The sequence below is a fragment of the Mus musculus genome, chromosome 14, assembly GCF_000001635.26.
Source record: "Mus musculus strain C57BL/6J chromosome 14, GRCm38.p6 C57BL/6J".
Taxonomy (NCBI): Eukaryota; Metazoa; Chordata; class Mammalia; order Rodentia; family Muridae; genus Mus; species Mus musculus.
This window is the reverse complement of record NC_000080.6, coordinates 41,557,033-41,582,153: the sequence shown is the minus strand read 5'-3', so window position 1 is coordinate 41,582,153 and position 25,121 is coordinate 41,557,033. Positions and strand designations below refer to the sequence as shown.

Genomic DNA, 25,121 nt, shown 5'->3' with positions numbered 1-25,121 from the left:
ACTTCAATTGTAGGATTTTAACTTAGCACCAGCTCCATTGTCTTATGCCAGTATTCTCTGCATTGTCCACTTTCCTGTGGTAGTGTCAGTGATGAGCTCTGCACTATGATTTGTTCCTGTTACCTGGTGTTGCTGCTCCCAAAACCTGCTTCTCCGATCCAAAGAGAAACTTCAAATCACATTCTTAACTGCTTTGGCTCTGAAAGGAAATGGGTGCTTCTACTTTTTTACAACAAAGTAAAAATACCTCAAGAAACACTTTCTATAGGTATGATTCATTCCACTAATATAGCACACAAAGAAGGACAAAAGTCCATATTAGGGGATGGAGAAATAGCTCTTCATTTGAGAATATTTTTCTCAAACACCCACATGGCATCTAATAGTCCTCTGTCATTTTAGTTCCAGCTGAAACCCAATAACTTCTTCTGGCCTTTGGGAAATGGCATGCAAGTGTTGCACAGACCTACAGAAGGCAAATCATGCATAAATATAAAATAAATCCAAATAAAAAACAGAATCACCACTGGGTGGGGGGGGGAAACGAGGGAGAAAACTCATAGAGCATATGGGCCTGGATTTTGTCTCTGCTTTTAAAAACATCTGAATACTGAATAGTGAACTACACACTGTGCTTGTGTTAAAAACCCAAAATGGAACCAAATGTATTGTCAAGCACAAAATTCACTCTCATAATAAAGAAAAACAACAAAATAACAAAGATAATACATCCCTATCTCAAAAGGTCCTAAAATTGAATATATGTAGTAGTATTTACCACTGATAGAACATTTGAAGGAAAGCAGAAACATACATGTCTGTGTTTTCTAGAGCTTTTAAATTCTTTTAGAATATGTTTTTATTTCCTGAAAGACATTTCAGAAATACTGATATATTTCCCATTAATTTGTTCAACACTGTCATTCACAGTATTTTAGCAGCAGCTAAATATTTGACATGCAAGTATACAGCATGGATAATTTTTCCATCGTGAAGTTGGAATCCACAGAGTTGGACACACTATCCACACTGAATGTACAATCTATTACTTTTGTAGCTCAGTCTGGCTGGGAAGTCATTATGGAACCCAAGCCCCTTACAGAGATCCATCTTTGTCTGATAGGTGTGGGATTTCAATAGGGTGATACCACACCTGAATAAAGAAGTTTCTTAAGAGTGAAGAGTTAGAGATCACCGTTTTATTCACAAGAATACATCCAATTTACTCAATAGTAACTAAAAGTGGGCAGTCAATATGTACAGTGTATAGTCTTATCAAAATATTAAATCAATTACAAAACCAAACAACACCAAAGAAACAAACAAAGAAAAAAACTTCTAATGAAACTAAAGAAAACCAAAGAACAAAAGTAATCAAAGCTCAAACCAAAATCTAAAAACAAGAATTGTGCTAAAGAGCCTTCTTTGGCTGTCATTTAGCAGCACAGACTTACAGCCCATGGCTGTCCTTGGCAACACAGTAGAAAATAAGTTACTTCTGGTAACAATCTTTACAAGAGGAATGTAAGTAGGTCTCCTTTTTTGGAGTATGGTTTTGAAGAATATGGACACCCAAGACTAAGCAGAAAACATGTTACAGAATTTAGCTCAAAGTCTTTGTGATTTTGTAGAATGATTTTCTAATTTTCCTTGATGACCTATCAGGACAAGAAAAATTTACACTCTCAGAATCTTCCTGTTTTCCCAGCGGCTCTTGGTGTGTCTCAGTACATGTCTGAATCCCTCTACATGCTCACTCTTGCTGAGCCAGAGCCCAGATGAAATTAAGGGCTATTCATTGCAAGGAAACAAAAGTAAAGGAAGAAAATGCAGCAGATGATAGCCATGATTACTGGGGATGAGATGAAATATTTGCTTTGCACACGCAGAGATCCTCCTATAGAATTTATTTTCAAAGGAGACCTTGTGCTGGTCTGTTCCATGTTCCAGTTTCTGCTGGAGTATTTCACACCTGGGGCAGGAAGGAACAACGGTCCGGTTAGTGTTTTTCAATTCAGCTCTACGTCCCACACTAGATCTATTCAGCTGGATAATCTATTATTATGACCTATCACATGCTGAGGTCGTTACCTGCATCCCCAAGTGTCATAGAGCACTTGGGCTTGTAATTATTTCTCAGCTTTTAAAAATGGCTAGAAACTGAGCTGTGAACTACACACCGTACTGGAGTGTAAAAGAAAAACACTATATTATGCCAATAGTCCAGGTATAATATATTAAATAATAACATTGTAACAATGTCTGAATCTGAGTTCAAGAGAGATGTGAACAACCTAGAAAACCATGTGGATGCCTTGTGGAGAACCTGCCTAGAATTCAAGTGAAGGCTATGATTATTTCTCTAGTGCAGGATCCGGACAGGGTTCCACAAATCAATTCCTATATCTGGAAATAACCAGAGAAAACATATCACATGAAATCCACAGGCACTGCATGGGTACTAAAATCAGAAAGAATGTGCTAACTGAAAATATTCCCATGGCTAGGAACTGAATTTTAAAAGTGATGGCCATGAAGGAATATAACAACACACCTGTATATCTAAGCCTGTTGTAGAGCACTCTGTCAAATATACAAATTATTTGTATTCACATAACACTAGCACCTTATACTTCAGCAAACTGTTTAGATTCCCCAGTTAATGCTATTATAAAAATCTCCCAGGATATTTTGTAGACATAAAAAACAAATCTTAAATGGGATAGGTACATAGTGGGCAAAGCATATAGACAGCTCAGTCAGTGATATGCTTTCCCCTCATGAACCGGGGTTCTTGGTACATTATTCAATCTGTCTTAGCAAGTTCCAAAGGATGTGTAGAGTAGGCTTCTCTGCCAGCAAAGGATCACGTGTTGGTGGTGGACTAGCCTCTCCTTCACTGTTTCAGTCTTGTCCCAAAGTAAACAGTTCCTTCCATTAGAGGTTCCCTTTATCATTGCCTAACCTATTTGGTATCCAAAGGTATGATCCCAGAAAAATAGGAAGTCATTATAAATAGGATCCAATGGAACAATGTTCTTCAAATAATATAACTGTGTCAGGGATATTTGGAGTAAGATGAGGCTAACTAGTTGAAGGTCAAATACTTGCATGGATTATCTCACACTGAGCAATAGTTCATGAAAGGGCTGCATCACATAGTACATTTTCACTCTTTAGCTGATGGACATCAGGATATCATCTTCTTCTGGACTACTCTGAGGACCATTACAGACCTCATGTGCCCTAGAGACTCTGTGTATATCTACTCCTTGTTTTGGAATCTCTGGGTCAAGGGGAAATTCTTTTCTACTTTCTGAACCTTGCTTCTCAAACACCTACCTGATTTTATACTACCAGACCTGTCTGAAGTTCCTCAATTCTCCCAACCCCCATTTAGGCTCATTCTAACTCTGATAAAATGATTTTGAATAACGGCAATTGCAGAATGCTACACAGATAACATAGTGTGAGTTCTTTAGATTATTATGACCCTCAAGGGGCTCCTGAAACGTCCTGTTTTGCAGCACAGCTATGGGAATTCTGCTGGATGCAGGTACAGCTACAAGCAACACAATCTCTCAATGATTAGAATCCAAACCAAATTATAAGGCAAAGTTTTACTGAGTAGAGGAAGCTGGAAAGGCAATGGTAGCCAGCAATGTGGAAAGAATCTGGAATGCTGAGAAGACACAGTGAGCCACCTGACATTACAGTGGGCCTTCATAATTCTTCCAGAGCAGAAAAGGGACATAACAGGATTTTATATACTAACCTCCTCCTCAACTCTATGTACCATATTCCGATGATTTTCTCCAAAAGATTTCAATGTGGTTCAGTAATATGGCCCCTACCAGTAGAAAGTCTGACTTTATATGAGCTTTGGTGTCCTTTTTTCCCCCCCTTGGGAGCTAGGTAGAGTTGCATACTAAATGGACTGCTGTATTTGATTTTTCATGGGTGCAATCTGAAATCTCAGGGGCTTTACTCATCATGCTTGGTCGGTAGAGACTGACACAGTTGCATGTCTACACAAACAGACACAGAAAAACATATACACACACAAACAAAGTTGTATATTTAAGCATCTATACCACAAACACTTACAAGGGCATTTTGCATTACACAAACACACAAATTAGAATAAACACACCTAGTCACAGCTGGTACACACACACACACACACACACACACACACACACACACACACACACACCACATAACACACAAAGACTGACACAAAAACACATACATCAATGAAATTCTTGCTATTATCTAGCATATTTTTGTTGTATGAGCATGTAGTAGGACCTACGATGTGTACAAGGCTTTTATACTCAAGGGGGCTTTGCAGCCCTGACCTGTACTTATCTCCTCTTCAGGAACTTTTTCTATGCAAATACTTGCTGGTCCTATAAGGACATTACAAGTTCTACACAGATACCCTTGACAACAGAGCACTAAATTGCCAAGAAAGAGATTTCTACCTATAGCCTCCAGTAAGCCACATTTTGACTCATCACAGTCCCCTCACTAAACCTACACTGAGTCCTTTTTAGCATCCGACGAAGACTGTGACTTTTGATCATTACTCAGGAAGTTTTCAACACATTACATATTATGTGATATTAAATCATCCTCAATATCAGTAAGGGAAAATCTAGTTAAATGACCTGCTGTGACATTTCTGAAATGCAGCACTCTGCACAACTCTGAGTGAGAATTTATCCTGAAACAAACACTTGTCCAAAAATATGTTTAGCAAAACAATGTCAGCAGAGTCATGCACTATAGGCTTCTATGTATGCTCATGGTTAAGCCAATAAGACAAGCCAGAATCTCCCAGGCAACAACTCTAAGCAGGAAAAATTAAGAAATCTAATACTTATTTTAAAAATAGTAGTATTGTTTAATGATTTGTTGGTAGTGGGTAGGAGATGAAAAGTCTACTGGACATCAAATAACAGGAAGTATCAGGTTTTTTGAGAGACCTAGGCCCAAAGAAATAAGTTAAGAATGACTACACAAAATCAGATGCCCTTAACTGGCCTTACAAAATACACACAAAGGTACAAATTGGCATAAGCACCCATAAACACACATACACAAGCACACACACATAAAAACAAGGGAGCAAAAAACAATGAAGAATCTGTCATGCTAGAGGAACAAATATTTTAGACTATGCAGAGCAGATGTTTAAACTGCGAATTTCAACTCTAGTATTCTCACTAGAGAAATAGAAATCCCTAAAGAACATTCTTCTTGGTAAGAATGAAGGGTATATATGGAGAAATTATTTCATGAATCCTCAAAACTCTCACACCAACTGAGATTGTGAGAAGCCTTTCCTACATCCCTGCTCATTCAGTGAGCTCGAGACCACAAGGCCCAGGAATGAAAACTCCAACAGCACTCAAAGAAAATAGGACTGACAAGCTGCTACTCAGGCTCACTCAGTGTGAATCAAGATCTACAGGGGAAAGGGTTGGGGTGGGGGACAAAAACTTCCAAAAGGCAACAGTGAAATCCACTTATTTGTCAGTTACACTAAGCTATCATCCCTGCAATCGATGTCCTTCCTGGAATCCTACCTGATCCCCATAAAGCAAATGAGCTTCAGGACTTTACTTCTTTCTTCAAAACTCTCCACTGATCTAAAGAAGGGCTCCAGCACAGCACCCTTCAAACTTAATATCATGTAGAGTTGTGATGTGTAATCAACTAATCTCCCCTAGTGAACTGCAGATTGTAGCAGGGCAGAAAAATTTGCTTGCTAAGCATATAGTTTCTTGAAAAAGGCTACCTCCAGAGAAAGCCCTGTAGATGATAACCTAAATAAACACTTGGAGGAGATACAGGTGAGTACCTGGATAAGTTGGTGGACTGTTACATTGGATTGTCTATGTATATGGTTAGCCATTAGGCCAATCTGCCTCTGATACACATCATCCTACCTGCTACTGCTTAGGATTTGGGATGTATGTTCTTGCTGGTCTCATCACAGAACCTCTTTTCTTCACCATAGGATGTTTCCTGGTTAGCCTGCTCTACCAGCAGCTTTCTGTTCTCATTCAGCAACATCCTTACTTTTTCCTTCAATTGATTGCATTCTTTCAGGAGGTAGGTGTGCGTGAAGCTGAACCACAAACAAACAAACAAAAAAAGGTGATTCCCAGCAAGCTTCCATTTGCCTGCCACTCCTCCAAGAACTATGATGCCTGCAAGAACCCTGATACCCAGACAGCCCTAGACTAGAAACCGCAGTATACCCATCAGTCCAAAATAGAGGCAGGTCAATTCCAGGGACCAGCCACATGTCACAAGAATCAAAGGACTTCTGAAAACCCTGACACTAAGAGTGTCCCATGTACATCACAGAGGAGGAAATGTACCTCATGGTTGCTTATATGTCTGTGGTACCAGAAAACCATCAGTAGGAAGAGTGCAAATCCCCTCTGAGGGAGGAGAGGAGACCTAAAAGGTATGAACTCTTTTGATTTTTTCATGGATCCTAGATCTTTTATTCTGCTGTCAGAACCCTAGAGGTCAGGATTGCTTGAGATTCCCAGCATGGTGGAAATTGTTTCCATAGAGAGGATCCTGAATTTGGAAGAATAAAAACTGATGGTCTTGGACAATCTTCACACTTAGGAAAACTGAGTCCAAGAAGTACAAATCCAAGACCCTTTCCTCAAGGGAGGGCTCCTATTAAGAAACAGATATTATAGAACTAGAGCTCTTACTTTTGTTCAAAGTCTTAGAAGGTCACAAGCATTCCCTGCCTAGTGCAGGGTCTCAGCTGTGTCTGGGACTCACCTGTAGGAATCCTTATCTTCTATGAATTCCTTGTACTTCTCAATGGTATCACTTATTGACTGCGTCATTTTTTCCATATCCAACATTGTCTTCTCATGTTGTGATTTAATGATGGTGAATTCAGTGTTCATCCTGTGGTAGAGCATGGCCCAAAGAGTAAATCATCCGCTGAACTAAGCAATCAAGTATCATGTGCTAAAAGGCTGTATCTGGACTATCCAAGCCAATTGTATGACACATCCTTGCTCCTTTAAAGTGGGTCCTATTGGTGCTGATTAAATATCTTGAGCAGAAGACAGCAGAGCCAGGGGACCAAATGGAGATGGCTGACATTCAAGAGCTTCTTATGTGAGCCTGAAGGAATATACTAGTTCTGTGAGATGTTTCTAAAGACTGTCCCACAGGCTTTGGTCCTTAGATATAAGGCTTTTTTCTCCTCTTTGTTTTAAGGAAGGGATAATCCTTCCATCCTATTGCTACATGAATTCTCAGAGGACATAACTAGTATTTACAAAGAAAAAGGCTTTATAACACCTCCTACCCCAGGAGATTCCTATGTGATACCAAGGTAAACACAGGGAACAAAGTACCCTGATGATTAACTTGGGCCTCTAAGGACTCAACACTATCATGCCCTACAAACTGTGTATCAAACAAATCCTCAGACCCCATCAAAGGTCTCAGAAACTTAGATCCTGAACAAAACACACACAACTAATTTCACACACACACACACAATTAAAATTCCAAATGAATCCAGGTAGGTTCCAGAGTACAATGAATAAAACAAGAGTAAAGCAGTAATGGCCTGCAGACATTGCACTTTTACACAGTAAGGCAGCAGTTGTGACCAGGTCCTTCCAGCTGTTGACAGAACCAATCAGACTCCAAGCCCCACAAGGGCAAATACAAAAGAGGATGACCATAGAACACACAGTACTTATCTCATCCAACAATTAAACAACTGTCAAGACTTCTTATAATGAATGTGAGAGATGACACACTCCATTATGAGAGAAAATGTGGGTTTACAGAGAGGACACAATACAGTCAACAGAATACAGGGCATAATTTTACCTGTAGTTCAAATCAGTATTCATGTCAATGTCCAAGATTCGAAAAAGTTCTAACCTCTCAGCATTTATCTTCCTGATATAAAATTTCATATCATCTAGTTTATTCATATTCTTCATATGATTAGTGATGTTGCAATTTTGGGATGATGTTTTCCCAACAGACACTGAAGATAGATAAACAAAAATGCATTTGCATAGTTGATGGCCCAGGGCAGGGGAGACCATTCTGAGTCCCAAACAGAAGGTTGAGGAAGAGAAAAGCTAGAGACAGGATTAATCACTGAAAAAGCAGAAAGGCTATATTTGAGCTGGTCTGCTAAGCTATATTCCTCTTCCCAACCACCACTGTTGGTCACAACTAACACACACTCTTTATTACATTCCCCCTTGCCCTGAAATCCATAACCTGTCTCAGATATAAAGATTTGGGGAACATTTTCAGCTCATGTCATATGTTATGCCAAGAAAACCTGAAGTTCATAGTGCTTAGCATCATCAATACCTAGTCATGTGTGTTCAAACTCAAAGTGGCTGAGACCTCAACACATGACCAGGTTAGAATCGTCCTCTGTTCTCTGCATCAGAGACACATGTATCCTACAATAATCTAGAAGATGAAGTGCTTCAACTCCCTACCAATAAGGGACACATTGTTATTTCCATAGTCCCTTCCCAGGGCATTCTTTGACACTTTAAATGAAATTAAATAGCGACTACAAAAGGAACTGCAGACTTGTCAATTCCTGCCTCTGTCAAATGAATTGTCAGAAATTCTAGTCTCTTGGTCTGTCATTAAGAAAGTTCAAGGCTCCAGCTCTTAAGATCTACTCAGGGAAGACTCAGCTCAAGCCTACCTGTTCCAGAAATTTCCCCAACTCTGCCCAGGACTCACTGTGCCTTCCCCAGAATGATTTCATTCTTCTGTTTTTACAAGAAGGGATGGCAGATTCCTTCTGCCTTGGTCTTGTCTCTCCTTGATTGCCATTCTCCCTGTGAAATAGCCTGCGCAGCCAGGAAAACATGCCTGATTGAGAATGCAAAAGGCACTGAAGCAATATCCCACAAGCAGTTGTTGTAACCACAACACAGTTGACATCACAGAAGATTCTAGTTCTCTCCTAGATACAATAGAATGTCCAAGGAAGGCATTACTGATGATGTCACTGGGAAAGGCTAAGGCCTATTTGATATCTAGTTCTCCTCAAATTGACCAGTTTCTGTTGTGCCTTTCCTGGAGCCTCTCCTGTAACCTGGCAAATACCCTATGGCAAAAATCTCTTTCTAAATTCAGAGCTTTCTCATCTGCTTCATTAGAAGACAAGTGCTTTCAATGGGAAGCATTGATTAGGACCCTGACATGCATAAGAGATTTTTGTTAGCATCCAAATCTCTAGGGATGGTGAATGGAAGAGATATTTCTCAATAACAAATATACTATCTGAGTGAATTCATGTGACATACGGTCTACTTCCCCAGGTTTTCCCTGTTTCACAAAGGCCAATATCTTTCTCCAATACCTTTAATTGTATAAAACCTGGATAATATTTTCTTACTGTGCATATCTTGATAGTTGGCATTGTTCCTATATACATATCCATGTGTTTCACAAAATCTCCCGTTTACAATCCCATCTTTTGCAAGGAAAACTCCCTTTTCTTTGGAACATACAAGCTCATTGACAGGACAAATATAAAGTGGTAAACCTTCTGTCCCATCTTCAAATTATTAACTTGCACACCCTCCCTTTCTAAATACAACCAGACAATTATAGTCGGCATCAATGAAAAAAGGTCAACCTGGACTGTACTGCATTGTAGCCTCATAGCCATCAGTTCTCTAATATCAGTCTTCCTGAATTCCCAAGTGCAGGCATGAGGATGCTGGGGTTGTATCATAATACTCTACTCATAGCAAACATAAATCTCAGGAGCTAGGGCAAAAAGTAGAATGGCCTGAGTTCAGGTTAAACTTCATTTTTCATGGGTCCATAAGTTCAGGATGGAGTCCCTTTGGCTCTGTCATCTGAGGCTTCTGTGTTCTTATGCTGGGTGTGCTGAATGTGTGCTATAATGCAACCTGCCCTCAGAGATGCAAGATGAAAAATCATGTATGTCTTTTGCGGGAAGACATCTGCCTTTGACTACAGCCTGGAGTCACACAATACCAACATGCAGAGCTCACAATTGAGGGGGTGGATATTGTTGATACCTTAGAAGTTGAGGGCCTTTTCTTCCAATATGGAGCCCATATTTTGGCAATGTGATTTTTCCTTTGGTTTTTCACTATCTGTGGCTTGGTTGTTTCCTGGCCTAAAGGATTCCGGATGCACCAACAAGGGGTCTACTCCATACAGGCTCTTTTTTATCAAGAAAAGGATTGTTGCAGAATCATGCCATGCCAGTAGGAAGGTCAACTAGGCTGTTCTTAGGTCCAGCTCACCTGGTACAGGACTGAAGACCTGAGGTATCTGGGGAAAGGAAGCAGCACACAGAATCACACAGCTCCCTCTACTGCAACTGTGAAAACTGTAATAGGGTTGTTTGTTTTTTATTACATATAAAGCTAACCAGAGTGGGTACATGGCTTTAATCCCAGCACTCAGAAGGTTCTTTAAAAAATGTTGTTAGTATTCCCATTGTTTCCTTTGGCTTTTGTTGTTAACTCCCCCAGCTATTTGCACTGTACCTAGAACGTTAAGCCCATGCTCTGTACAATCCTATCATTCATGTTAGTCAGGCGTGGTTACTCCTCAGATGATCGATCTCATTACTCACTTTCAAAGAAGGAAAACAGTCACAGAGACATTAGTTACCTTGTATGGTCTCATGTAACCAACTCACCATGACTCTAGAGCGGTATCTCAATATTTTGGATTAACTTAGCTTCTCTTTTTGCAATGACAGGCCTTTGTGAAAGTCTCCATTTAGGTGGCAGAGGGCCTGGTATAGCTGAAAGAATGGCTGCCTCAGAAGGCCAAAGCTGGCCCTTCAGTGCCTCTGAACCCTGAGGCAGAAGTCTGCCAGCAACACAGGAACACATAGCCAGAGCATGTTTGGTACTGTATTATGGATGAGCCCTGAGACCAGGATAAAAAGAAGCCTCCAGATTTCTATTAAAGGTGGCACAGTCAGTTTGATATGAGGGGAGTAATGGATCTTTGGGATGTAAGTCCTCCATTTTATTCATCTTTGCTATGTACACAGTATGTGTCAATGACACAGTCACCCTACTTTACAACATCTAGCCATTCTAGATGTTAAAGTGTTTGCCAGTGTATACATACTAGAGTTAGTAGAACAATATATTTTGTCCCATTTTGATAATACTTTAACTTTGTTTTAGTATTAATATAGTTTTTGCTCATTCACATTACATGATGCTTACTGCAACCCCACAATCACAATGTTTCCCCAAAATTCATGAACTCTTATTCTCTGATCAGATGAGGGGCAACTATCTCAGGACATCTCTTCTTCTACCAAAGTCAACTTACCCAGTCCTGTGAAAAGGTGTTGAGGGTGCTGGAAATGGATGCCTTCTGCTTGGCTTTCCTCTTGCTCCATTTCCTGGATATGAGAAGTTCATACAGAGCTGTCCTGGAACATGGTGCTGCATTCAGATGGTTCACAAGAAGCCCTGGTTTTGTTAATGTCCCATCAAACCTACTCCCACTAGTGTCCTAAGCCTGGCAAAGGCAATGAGACATGAGGCATCTATTCCAGGAGTTTCCAATTGTTCTCCGAGCAGCAGTACAGCAGCCCACAAAGCTGGCAAAGTTAAGTGAGGTCACACAGGGGACCTAAGAGCATACTGCTTCTTTCCTAAAGTATGTCCTAGAGGTTTACCATATCTAAACACATAGTTTCATAAGCACTGGACACTAAAGTGCTCAACATACATTGCCTTTGTCACTCAGTTTCCCCAAATATTAGAAGTCCCCAGATTTGGAGAAATTTGAAGAAAGAAAATATGTCCCTGGGGCTGGCAATACCTCAAAAATGTGTGAGGACAGAGAACAGTTTGAGAATCAAAGAGACCAAATGCTTACCAAGATCAAAGTCAAAGCCCAATAGGAAGATCTAAATAATAAGCCATTGGGTGAAACATGAAATTAGGAAGCCATAGGCCACGAAGGTAAGTCTTTGGCCTTCAGGAAGATCTATTTCCAATTTTCTGAGGAACCTCCAGATTGATTTCCATAGTTGTCATAGCACTTTGTACTCCCACCAGAAATGAAGTTTTGTTTCTCTTTTCTCACAGTCTCACCAACATGTGCTTTTACCAGTTTTTGATCTTGGCCATTCTTTATTGGAAATTATACGGCCTTATACCAATCTCAGTCGCTTTGGTTTTCATTTCCCTAAAGACTAAGGACTTTCCACATTTCTTTAAGTGCTTCTCAGCCATTCAATGTTCCTTGTTGTGAATTTTTTCTATAGTTCTTTACGACATTTTCAGACTGGGTTCTTTTCTTTTTGGTGTTTAGCTACTTGAGTTCTTTAGATATTTTGGAATGGAAGGTTAGTGAAATTTTGTCCCAATATGTAGGTTACCAATTTGTCCTACTGGCTTTGCCCTTTGCCTTACATGAGTTTTTCAGTTTCATGAGGTCCCATTTATCAATTTTTGATGTTAGAACCTGAGCCATCTGAGCGTATTTAGAAACTTTGCCCCTATTCCTGTGAGTTAGAAGCTCTTTCTCAATTTCTTTTTAATTAGATTCAGTGAATCTGGTTTTATGTTGAAGTCTTTGATCCACTTGGACTTGAGTTTTATTCCTGGTGACAAATATGGATCTACTTTCATTTTTCTACATACCTACTTACTGCCAGTAGGACCAGCACAATTTATTGAAGAAGCTTTCTTTTTTCCACTGTATATTTTTGGCTTCTATGTCAAAGATCATGTGTCCATATATGTGGTTAAATTTCTGGGTCTTCAATTCTTTTTTTTTTCTATTTTAAAATATTTTAATCTTACACTTTAAATTTTATCCTGTTTCCTGGTTTCTGGTTCAAAACCTATTATCTCATGCCCCCTCCATTGCATCTATGAGAGAGTTCCCCACTCACACAAATACTGCTGTCTCCTTGCCCTGGCATTCCCCTACACTGGGGCATTGAGCCTTCAAAGGAACAAGGGCCTCTCTTCCCATTAATATCTGATAAGGCCATTGTCTGCTGCATATGTAGCTAGAGCCTTCAGTTGCTCCATCTGTACTCTTTGATTGGTGGTTTAGTTCCTGTGAGCTCTGGAGTATCTGGTTGATTGACTTTGTTGTTCTTCCAATTGTTGCAAACCCATTTAGCTCCTTCCGTCCTTTCCCTAACTCCTTAATTGGGGACCCTATGCTCATTCCAAAGGGTTGCTGCAAGCATCTGTCTCTGTATTCATCAGTCTCAGGCAGAGCTTCTGAGGAGACAGCTGTAGCAGGCTCCTGCCATCAAACACTTCTTGCCATCTTTGATAGTGTCTGAGTTTGGTGTCTGTATATGGGATGGATCCCCAGGTGGGAATTCTCAGGATGGCCTTTGCTTCAGTCTCAGTTCCACAGCTTGTCTCCACATTTCCTCCTGTGACTCTTTTGTTCACCCTTCTATGACATTTTTTTTTTTGTTATTCTAAATGAATTTGCAAATTGCTTTTCTAAGTATAAGAACAATTGATTTGGAATTTTGATGGGGATTGCGTTGAATCTGTAGATGCATGATGGCCATTTTTACTATATTAATCCTGCCAATCCATGAGAAGGGGAGATCTTTCTACCTTCTGAGATGTTCTTTGATTTCTTTCTTCAGAGACTTGAAGTTCTTGTCATACAGATCTTTCACTTGCCTGGTTAGAGTCTCCTTCAAGGTATTTTCTTTTGTTTGTGACTATTGAGAAGGATGTGGTTTCCCTAATTTCTTTCTCAGGCTGTTTATTTTTTGAGTAAAATAAGGATACTAATTTGTTTGATATAATTCATATCCAGCTACTGTACTGAAGTTGTATATCAGGTTGAGCAGTTCTCTGGTGGTCAGTGCTTCTAACCATTGGTTGTGTGCTGACCCCTGTGGTTGAATTATGGAAAGCTGCTAACCCCTGTTGTTGGAAAGCTGGAAGAAGCTGAGGGCGGAGGCAACCCTGTTGGAGAACAAGAACACACAGTAAACCTGACCCTGGAGATCTCACAGACACTGCAATACCAACCAGGCTGCATACAACAGCTGTTATGAGGCCCCCAAAATATATACAGCAGAGGACTGCCAGGTCTGGATTCAGTCAGAGAAAATTCACATAAGCCTCAAGAGAATGGAGGCCCTAGAGAGTTCAAAGGTCTGATGGGCGTGGGGGTGGGGACATCCTGTGGACACAGGGGTTTAGGGGTGGTGGTATGGCATATGGTATGGGGGTGGACCAGGAGAGGAATAAAATCTGGAGTTTAGCCTGGTGTGGTGACACACACCTTTAATCCCAGCACTCAGGAGGCAGAGGCAGATAGATTTCTGAGTTCCAGGCCAGCCTGGTCTATAAAGTGAGTTCCAGGACAGCCAGGGCTACACAGAGAAACCCTGTCTCGAAACAAAACAAAACAAAACCAAGCCAAACAAAACAAAAACAAAAAGAAAACAAACAAAAAACCTGGAGTTTAAAATATATAAAGGAAAAAATTTTTAAAAATAAAAGAAAGAAAAAAAAGAAGGAATTGTCTGGTGGAACTTTTGTGGTCAGTTAAGTATATGATCCTATCATCTGCAAATAGTGGTATTTTTAACTTCTTCCTTTCCAATCTGTATCCCTTTGTCCTCCTTCTGTTGTCTAATTGCTCTGGCTAGGACTCTGAGTACAATATTGAATAGGTAGGGACTTAGAAGGCAGCCTTGTCGACTCCCTCATTTTAGTGAGATTGCTTCCAGTTTCTCTCCCTTTAGTTTGATGTTGGCTACAGGTTTGTTGTATATTGATTTTACTATGTTTAGGTATGGGCCATGAATTCCTGATCTTCCCTAGACTTTTATCATAAATAGATGTTGAATTTTGTCAAATGCTTTTTCAGCATATAATGAAGTGATCATGTAGTGTTTTTCTTTGAGATTTTTTAGGTAGTGGATTATGCAGATGGATTTCTGTATATGGAACCATCCCTGCATCCATGGGATGAAGTCCACTTGATAATGATGAATGATCTTCATGATTTGTTCTTGGATTTGGTTTTTGAGAAGTGAATTGCATAATTTTGACTGGTATCCATAAGTGAAATTCAGAAGTTCTTTCCTCGTTGGGTCTTTGTGTGGCTTTGGTATCAGTGTAACTGTGGCTCCATAGAGCACATTGGGTATTATGCCTTTTGTTTCTATTCTGTGGAATGGTTTGAAGGGAATAGGTATTAGGTCTTCTTTGAAGGTTTGAAAGAATTCTGCACTAAACCCATCTGGTCCCGAGCTTTTGTTGGTTGGGAGATTTTACCCATTGCTTCTATTTCTTTAGGGGTTATAGGACAGTTCACATGGTTTATCTGATCCTGATTTAATTTTGGTTCCTGGTATCTGTTAAGATAATTGTCCATTTCATACAGATTTTCCAGTTTTGTTGACTACAGCTTTGTAGTAGGATTTGATGATTTTCTTTTTTTTTTATTACCTTGGTTTTCTGTCATTATGTCTCCTTTTTCATTTCTGATTTTGTTAATTTGGATACTGTCTCTGTGCCATCAGGTTAGTCTGGATAAGGGATTCTCTATCTTGTTGATTTTGTCAAAGAATCAGCTCCTTGTTTTTTGATTCATTGTATAGTTTTTTATTTGTTTATTTGGTTGGTTGGTTGATTTCAGCCCGGAGTTTGATTACTTCCTGCCATCTACTCCTCTTGGGTATATTTGCTTCTGTTTGCTCTAGAATTTTCAGATGTTCTGTCAAGCTGCTAGTGTATACTCTCTCCAGTGTCTTTTAGGAGGTACTCAGAGCTATGAGTTTTCCACTTAACATGGTTTTTATTGTGTCCCATAAGTTTGGGTGTGATGTAACTTTGTTTTCACTAAATTCGAAAAAGTCTTTAATTTCTTTCTTCATTTCTTCCTTGGCCAAGTTATAATTGAGGAAAGCATTGTTTAGCTTCCATGTGTATATGTGGGCTTTCTGTTGTTTTTGTTTTTATTGAAGACCAGTCTTAGTCCGTGGTGATCTGATAGGTTGCATCAAATTATTTCAATTTTTGGTATCTGTTGTGGCCTGTTTTGTGAGTGATTATATGGTCAATTTTGTAGAAGGTGCCATGAGGTGCTGAGAAGAAGGTATAGTCTTTTGATTTGGGATGAAATGTTCTATAGATATCTGTTAGATCAATTTAGTTTATAACTTCTGTTAGGTTCATTGTGTTTCTGTTTAGATCCTGTATCCATGATCTGACCATTGATGAGAGTGGGTTACTTGAAGTCTCCCTTCAGTGTTGTGTGAGTTACAATGTGTGCTTTGATCTTTAGTAAAACTTCTTTTCTGGATTTGGTTGCCCTTGCAATTGGATCATAGATGTTCAGATATGACAATTTATCTTGGTAGATTTTTCCTTTGATGAATATGAAGTGTCCTTCCTTATCTTTTTTGAAAACTTTAGGCTGAAAGTGGATTTTATTTCATATTAGAATGCCTACTTCTCATTTCTTGGGAACATTTGTTTGGAAAATTGTTTTTCAGCTTTTAATTCTAAGGTAGTATCTGTCTTTGTCAGTGAGGTGCATATCCTGTATGCAGCAAAACCCTGGGTGCTGTTTACTTTTTGAGTCTTTTAAACTATGTCATGTTATTTGGGAAATGAGTCCACTGATGATTGAAAACCACTCTGGAAATCAGTTTGGTGGTTCCTCAGAAAACTGGACATAGTACTACCTGAGGACCCAGCAATAACACTCCTGGGCATATACCGTGAAGATGCTCCAACATATAATAATGACACATGCTCCACTATTTTCATAGCAGCCTTATTATAATAGCCAGTAGCTGGAAAGAACCCAGATGTCCCTCAACAGAGGAATGGATGCAGAAAATGTGATGTAATTACACAATGGAGTACTATTCAGCTATTAAAAACAATGAATTTATGAAATTCTTAGGCAAATGGATAGAACTAGAAAATATCATCCTGAGTGAGGTAACTCAATCACAAAAGACCACACATGGTATGCACTCACTTATAAATGGATACTAGCCCTGAAGCTTAGAATACCCAAGATACAATTAACAGACCACATGAAGCTCAAAATAAGGAAGACCAAAATGTGGATACTTTGGTTCTTCTTAGGAGGGGGAACAAAATACCCATGGGTGGAGACAGAGAGACAAAGTGTGGAGTACCGACTGAATGAAAGGTCATTGAGAGACTGCCCCATCTGTCTGCCATTCTCAATAATGTCACTACACCCAGGTTCTATTGTGGATGCCAACAAGAGCTTGCTCACCAGTGCCTGGTATAGCTATCTCCTGAGAGACTCTGGCAGTGCCTGTCAAATACTGAGAAGTATGCTCTCAGCCAACCATTGGACTGATCACAGGGACTGCAGAAGTGGAGATAGAGAAAGGACCCAAGGTACTGAAGGGTTTTGCAGCCCCATAGGAGGAACAATATGAACCAACCAGTACCCCAGTGATCTTAGGGACTAAAGCACTGCCCAAGAGTGCACATGGAGGGAACTATTTTTCTAGCTGCATAGTTTGCAGAGGATGGCTTTCTTGGTCATCAATGGGAGGAGAGGTCCTTAGTCCTGTGAAGGCTCGATGCCCCTGTGCTCAGGAATGCCAGGACCAGGGAGCTGGAGTAGGTGGGTTAGTGAGCAGGGGGAGATGGTAGGGGATTGGGGGTTTTCAGAGAGGAAACCAGGAAATGGAATAACATTTAAATGTAAATAAAGAAAATATTTAAATAAAAAGTATTTTAAAAATAATAAATAAACTGAACTTCTAAATTATCCAGAGATTATGAGACGAGAAGGTCTTGGCTAATCTTCCTAACCTGTGTGTCCTTGTGTAATTAAGACAGGTTTCTTTGTGTGCTGGGAAGGTAGTTGAAGGAAACAATTTTAATTTTCATCTGGGGGTGGCTTATTCCCTAAGGATAAGGATAAATTCTGACCTTGTCTGTCAGGAATGGCACCGAACCATACATTGTTGTCCCATTTCCAGGCTGCAGAGCCCCACTGGTTTCTGAGCCTTATTGGCTATTTGCTCTTCTCTACAAACCCTGCTCTCTCTTTTGGAGTAAATTGTCCCCTATTATATGTACTTAATTTTGTGTTTTGTCTTCCTACAGGATGTTGAGTAACTGCTTAAGTAGTTTCAGGACCATTAATCTTAGTGCTTTTATATAAGATTGAGTGGGATTATCATTTCAAAGTCTGGATATGATCTCCAGTAATCAAAGAAAAGAAATCAATTTGATAATCCTGAAATAAAATAACATGGGAAAGCTTAAAAACCAGTGACTGGACAAGTTAGTCATTTGGAAGTGGTGTTCATCAGCCTCTGGTTCTATCTGTACCTTCAAAGTCTACTCAAGGCTGGACTAACCTGAAGGAGTAAACACGAATCTCAGGGAGCACACAGTGGCCATGGAATACTTTCTCCAAAGATAGATTCATAGTCTATAAGGATGATGAACAGAACTGACCTGTGGAATGGGAACTCTCTGGCTGTACAGTCTTATTCTGACAAAGGCTCCAGAATTCAAGATTATGAAACGTAAAACTAGAGCAAATCTGTGTGTAGGACACTATTGGCTCATCAAGCCTGGAATGCAGCAGGGCATACAGTAGGCACATATTTGTTGTAAGGAATCCCTACAGGAATGAGAAGACAGGATGAAGATGCCAAGATCATCCCTCTAAAAAGAAGAGCTGAGAATGTTAACTCATCACCTAATTTGTAGAAAAGTCTGTGCATTCCCTTTTAACTTCCAGCTATGCATGTGTTTAAAAAAGTGAATGATTAAAAGGCACAATGGGGAAATCCCAGCATCTTCAAGAAAACACCATTATCTTCAATCACAGGAAAGTGGGTTAGGAATGCCTCCCCCACCCACCCGCACAACTCTTCCAGGGAAAACAGAGGCTTTAGAATCTAAAGCACAGACTCACATCTAACCAATGAGAGAGGCATTCTAAGTCAGCTCATACCAGTCCACAGACACTAAATGATATAATGAGAAAACCTTTTGAGAAGCAATCCCCTCCACCCTACCACCCACTCCTCCTCCCTTTCCTTTCTCAGACAGGGTTCTTTTGTAGCTCAGGAGGGTCTTGAAGTCTGGATCTTCCTGGTTCAGTGTTCCCAGTACCCCAGCCTTGAGAGACATTTTTCAAAAATGTTTAACACTAGGCATCAGAGTGTAAACTTCAGAACTTCTAAGACTCTCAGAAGCCATTTTACAACTATATGAAAAAGCACCACTCTGGGTGTGATTGGCAAACACATTCTTGCACATTCCTGCATTTTCTTAAACTTTATTTACATTATGCTCCACCCTTAAAGTTTCCTTCTAATAATCTGCAAGCTGGATAACTATCTTACTCTGTCTCTCAAAAATCCCCCCACGGACAGGAAAAGTTAAGTAAGGACTGGAGGGACATTTCTGGGGTTGTCTGGTTTTGTCCCTAAAAGACCCCCAATACCCCTGGACACCTTGGGGCAGGCAGAGCAAAAAGCTCTTCAGAAAAGCTTGGCTGCTGGGAAGCTTTTTTCTGCTCTGTCTAGCAGGGTCCCCGGTTTTATCTGGGGAAACTCAACTCTTAACTTTAGTTGGGCCACCAGACGCCCTTGCCCAGCACCATCTTTTGATACATATGCAGCTAAAGACAAGAGCTCCCGGGTACTGGTTAGTTCGTATTGTTGTTCCACCTATAGGGTTGCTGTTCCCTATAGCTCCTTGGGTAATTTCTCTAGCTCCTCCATTAGGGGCCATGTGACCCATCCAATAGCTGACTGTGATTATCCACTTCTGTGTTTGCTAGGCCCCGGCATAGTCTCACAAGAGAGAGCTATAACTGGGTCCTTTCAGCAAAATCTTGCTAGTGTATGCAATGGTGTCAGCATTTGGAAGCTGATTATGGGATGGATCCCTGCATATGTCAGTCACTAGATGGTCCATCCTTTCGTCACAGCTCTAAATTTTGTCTCTGTCACTCCTTCTATGGATGTTTTGTTCCCATTTCTAAAAAAGGGTAAAGTGTCCACACTTTGGTCTTCGTTTTTCTTGAATTTCATGCGTTTGGCAAGTTGTATCTTATATCTTGGGTATCCTAAGTTTCTGGGCTATTATCCACTTATCAATGAGTACATATTGTGTGAGTTCCTTTGTGATTGGGTTACTTCACTCAGGATGATACCCTCCAGGTCCATCCATTTGCCTAGGAATTTCATAAATTCATTTTTTTAATAGCTGAGTAGTATTCCATTGTGTAAATGTACCACATTTTCTATATCCATTCCTCTGTTGAGGGGCATCTGGGTTCTTTCCAGCTTCTGGCTATTATAATTAAGGCTGCTATGAACATAGTGGAGCATGTGTTCTTCTTTCCAGTTGGGACATCTTCTGGATATATGCCCAGGAGAGGTATTGAAGGATCCTCCGGTAGTACTATGTCCAATTTTCTGAGGAACAACCAGACTGATTTCCAGAGTGGTTGTACAAGCTTGCAATCCCACCAACAATGGAGGAGTGTTCCTCTTTCTCCACATCCTCGCCAACATCTGCTGTCACCTGAGTTTTTGATCTTAGCCATTCTGACTGGAGTGAAGTGGAATCTCAGTGTTGTTTTGATTTGCATTTCCCTGATGATTAAGGATGTTGAACATTTTTTCAGGTGTTTCTCTGCCATTCGGTATTCCTCAGGTGAGAATTCTTTGTTCAGTTCTGAGCCCCATTTTTTAATGGGGTTATTTGATTTTCTGAAGTCCACCTTCTTGAGTTCTTTATATATGTTGGATATTAGTCCCCTATCTGATTTAGGATAGGTAAAGATCCTTTCCCAATCTGTTGGTGGTCTTTTTGTCTTATTGACGGTGTCTTTTGTCTTGCAGAAACTTTGGAGTTTCATTAGGTCCCATTTGTCAATTCTCAATCTTACAGCACAAGCCATTGCTGTTCTGTTCAGGAATTTTTCCCCTGTGCCCATATCTTCAAGGCTTTTCCCCACTTTCTCCTCTATAAGTTTCAGTGTCTCTGGTTTTATGTGAAGTTCCTTGATCCACTTAGATTTGACCTTAGTACAAGGAGATAAGTATGGATCGATTCGCATTCTTCTACACGATAACAACCAGTTGTGCCAGCACCAATTGTTGAAAATGCTGTCTTTCTTCCACTGGATGGTTTTTGCTCCCTTGTCGAAGATCGAGTGACCATAGGTATGTGGGTACATTTCTGGGTCTTCAATTCTATTCCATTGGTCTACTTGTCTGTCTCTATACCAATACCATGCAGTTTTTATCACAGTTGCTCTGTAGTAAAGCTTTAGGTCAGGCATAGTGATTCCACCAGAGGTTCTTTTATCCTTGAGAAGAGTTTTTGCTATCCTCGGTTTTTTGTTATTCCAGATGAATCTGCCGATTGCCCTTTCTAATTCGTTGAAGAATTGAGTTGGAATTTTGATGGGGATTGCGTAAGCCATATTCTAATAACATGAATACTAACAGGAAGGGATTACAGATTAGCACAAAATTGATTTCTCCATGTCCTAAGACACAAGCATACAATGTCTTGAGTGAAAGGAATTTACCATTAAGTTTTATGTGGTAACCAGCTCCACAGCAATAAACTATTCTGGTGGTATGGAAAAAATATGTTTAAATATATAAATATTGACTCAAAAGAAGGATAACATATGCCTAGCACTGCACTTTTTAGTAGACTGTTCTGTGTGGCATAGAACCTGTACTCTGTTATAGAGTAACAACATTGAAGTACACACACACAGACACACACACACACATACATAGACACACACACATGTGTGTGTGTGTATATATATATGTATATATATATAAATGTATAATTAATTTTAAATATTATTTATACATTATATTATAAATATATTTTAAGCATATAATTCATATTATATTACATAAATATTTATTTCATTATATGATGATTATAAATATATAAAATATATGTTTAATACATATAAATATACATAAATATGTTACCATTTACATACACCTGAGTGTGAAGCCATCTACTATAGTATGGTTCTATATTGAAGTAGAGGTACAGAATATAATCTGAGGGTTCACAGGCTTCTTGGTTAGGTAAGACTGTTGATCACTTTTTCACAGCAGATTTCATACTATGTAGTCTGCAGGGTTTTGATAGTTCATTAACATGAATATTATATAAAAAAGAAAGCTAAGTAAAAGACACCAGACTCTAAAGATTACATAGAGCATGACATTAAGTAGGGCATGCACATAGTTATGTTAAAATATTTATGTAAAAACCCTCTCCAATCTCTGACACAATTAGATATGATTCACTAATCAGTATAGTATGAGAACTCCCAGATCTCAGCTACTTCAGGCATCTCTAGAAAACGCCTCAAAATAGATGCCTTATTTTCATCTCTCCAATTCTACATAATTCCCCCTTCATCTGCATTTTCTTTTCCACATTTAAAAAGCTAACACACTATTATATTTCACTGATGTATGCTTAGAGTATAATACTACTTCCCTTATAGCTATTGGTCATTGCTAATATGTATTGGTGTTGTTAAATTTTTTTCTGTAGAATAAGATTCAGGACATGAACCAAATCCTTGCTCCAGTTTTTGTTTTCCTGCAATAACAAGCTGGGCTGCAATTCTCACATAAAATCTTTCAGAACACCTGGCCAACATAAACATACTTTGGTCATTAGTGGTGACATTTTCCATTCTGTCCAGGTCAGTCATCACAGCATAGAAACTGGCTGGACGGGTATTGACCTCTTCTGGATAGTTTCAGTACTGCAAGGGGATCTATCACACTTTATCTAGATGTGTTGTGTATTGTCTAGTGTCTTATTCTGGAGTCTGGGTATTTCATGTGTATTTGCATGGGGATCCAAAGGATCTCTTCTGGACACGTTTGTCATTGGAAGGTGATTGATAGCCACCTTTTAATATTTTGAGTACCAAAAGGCAATCTATCCCACACTCTGGAAAAGGCACTTTGACTTCAGGTAAATTTGGGTGAGGTACTGAGCAGGAAGGTAAGAGCTGTCCTGTGAGACATCAGAAGTCCCTTCCCTAGATGTTGTGTTGTAACCTGGAGAGCCCTGGCATTTTCTGTGATGTTACTAATGTTGTGGTGACTCCAAATGCTCTTGGAGCATCCATTAACTACCTTTATGGTTCCCCCTTAGACATGTTGACAAAACTGAGCAGGCCTCTTGGAGGAGAGACCAATGAAAATACAGAGACCAGAAAGAGGCAGCCATAAGATGGCCTTCGGTCTTAGTGTTAAAGAGCAAGAATTAATGGTCCGGGGGAAGTCACTGTGAATCCTGGGCATGAAAGAGGGAGCTTCCTAGAGAAGGTGGGCTTGAGCTTGGACTTCCAGTAATGGGAATTGGAGCTTGGAGCTTCTGGGAAGCAGTTTGTTTGATAAAGAGCAGGACTTGTCAAGGCTGCAGCTGCTCTGCAAGAGTTCCTTAATTTCATTCTGACTGTCAGAAGAGGGCATCAGGAGGTAGATTCCTCCTCCTTGCTCCTAGGGCTACACCACAAGCTGACTTTGATCTAAAGATGCTCTCTGGATGTCTTTGGTACTGGATGGCAATCTGTCTTATCCCATCTTCTGGATACTTTGGGTACTGAGGATCTAGCACCCTCTTCTGGATATATTTGATATTACATGGAGGACTTTCATCCTTTTCTGCCTGCTTTGAGTATAGGAAATAAATCTAACCCATTCTTCTAGTCACTGAAGCTACTCCATGACACAGGCCCCAAGGATCATGTGAATTCAGGCTATGTCCTGGACTACACTCATGCAGTGGCTGCCACATTCTGCCTCCTATATACTGAGACCTTCTGGTGCTTATTAAACTAAGTATCCTGATGCCAGGACAACACAGGTTGGGGTTCCTTAGTAAGGGATCAAGGGCTTCAAGACCTCCCTCATGGGCCTGGAAGGAAACCCTTCTAAAAAGTTCCCAGGAAGTCTGCGCCACAGGGTCTGGCCCACATCAACCCTGTTACCACTTTTTTAAAAAATATATCTTCAGAACACAGATTCTCAGTTGTAGGTTCTTATTGCTACACAGCTACCCAGAGCAAAAAAAAAAAAACAGTATTTGTTGGGAGGAGACTCAATATCAGGATGGCTATATATAATCCTCATGGGATTTCAATGTGCCACCGAGGTGAACATATAGACAAAGAGCAGTGCTGACTAAGGTGGGGTTCCCTGTGCATGGACACAGCATCACCTTGCAACAGGCCCCACTGTAGACTCCAGATTCCAAGGATGCATAGACCCATGGGGGACACAAGCACATACACACACACAGACATACACACACACACAAACACACACACAGGCACACACACACAATTGGTCCTCTATGAGGAGTCCATGTCTGTAGGCTTTTGCTACAATTCATCCTTGCTGTATTGCTTTAAGTTCCATGGATGTCTGATAGTAAAAATCAAGAAAATATACCCCTGGACATATTTCAAGTTCTGAGACATTTACTACTTTCATCTTAGACACAGGCAATCACAGCTTGGTGGTGCTAAGCACTAGGGAATCCAGGACTTACTTGCATCACATCAGATACTAGCTGACATTGCCCTTCAAGCACAGCATGGCTGGCTAGCTTATGCCATCCAGAGCCAGGAGGACTGCAGTATGTGCTGAGGTACCTGATTAGCCACAGGGGTTGGGAACGATATCCTATCTTGAGAACAGCTGCCCTGATTTTAGGCCAAGAAGTGGGAGGGAGTGGGTAGGGGAGCAGGGTGGCGGGGTGGGGGAAGGGTATAGGGAACTTTAGGGATAACATTTTAAGTGTAAATGAAGAAAATATCTAATAAAATAAAATAAAATAAAGAAGAGGAAACTTCTCAAGGAGTAGTTAAAAAGCTTTTGAAGGTACTGGACCAACAGTTTTACCAGTCCCTTTGAATTGTGTCAAACCATAGCAAAGAATTCATAGCCAAACCTTGTCAATAAACAGTGAATGATTTATGAATAGATGGGAAACTTCATGGTGCATGCAGAA

The 25,121-nt window shown here is 40.0% G+C and overlaps 1 protein-coding gene across 5 annotated transcripts in view; it reads right to left on the bottom strand.

The window, feature by feature from the left end:
- Positions 1 to 848: 848 nt before the first annotated feature.
- The window catches only part of 1700049E17Rik2 (tandem duplication of RIKEN cDNA 1700049E17 gene, gene 2), a 45,881-nt gene continuing 21,608 nt past the window's right edge, over positions 849 to 25,121 (bottom strand). Inside the window, exons 2-7 of one of the 5 annotated variants that reach the window (XM_030247558.1) lie at positions 11,389 to 11,491; positions 10,104 to 10,362; positions 8,788 to 8,897; positions 7,897 to 8,059; positions 6,820 to 6,951; positions 1,180 to 1,972 (exon numbers count right to left, since the gene is read on the bottom strand). In XM_030247558.1, coding sequence (XP_030103418.1) covers positions 1,792 to 1,972; positions 6,820 to 6,951; positions 7,897 to 8,059; positions 8,788 to 8,812 — 501 coding nt within the window. In that variant the 5' untranslated portion in view covers positions 8,813 to 8,897; positions 10,104 to 10,362; positions 11,389 to 11,491 and the 3' untranslated portion in view covers positions 1,180 to 1,791. Of the gene's footprint in view, positions 1,973 to 5,957; positions 6,140 to 6,819; positions 6,952 to 7,896; positions 8,060 to 8,787; positions 8,965 to 10,103; positions 10,363 to 11,388; positions 11,657 to 25,121 lie in introns of those variants that run through there. The other 4 variants (XM_030247560.1, XM_030247559.1, NM_001358037.1 and 1 more) reach the window with 4 other exon arrangements.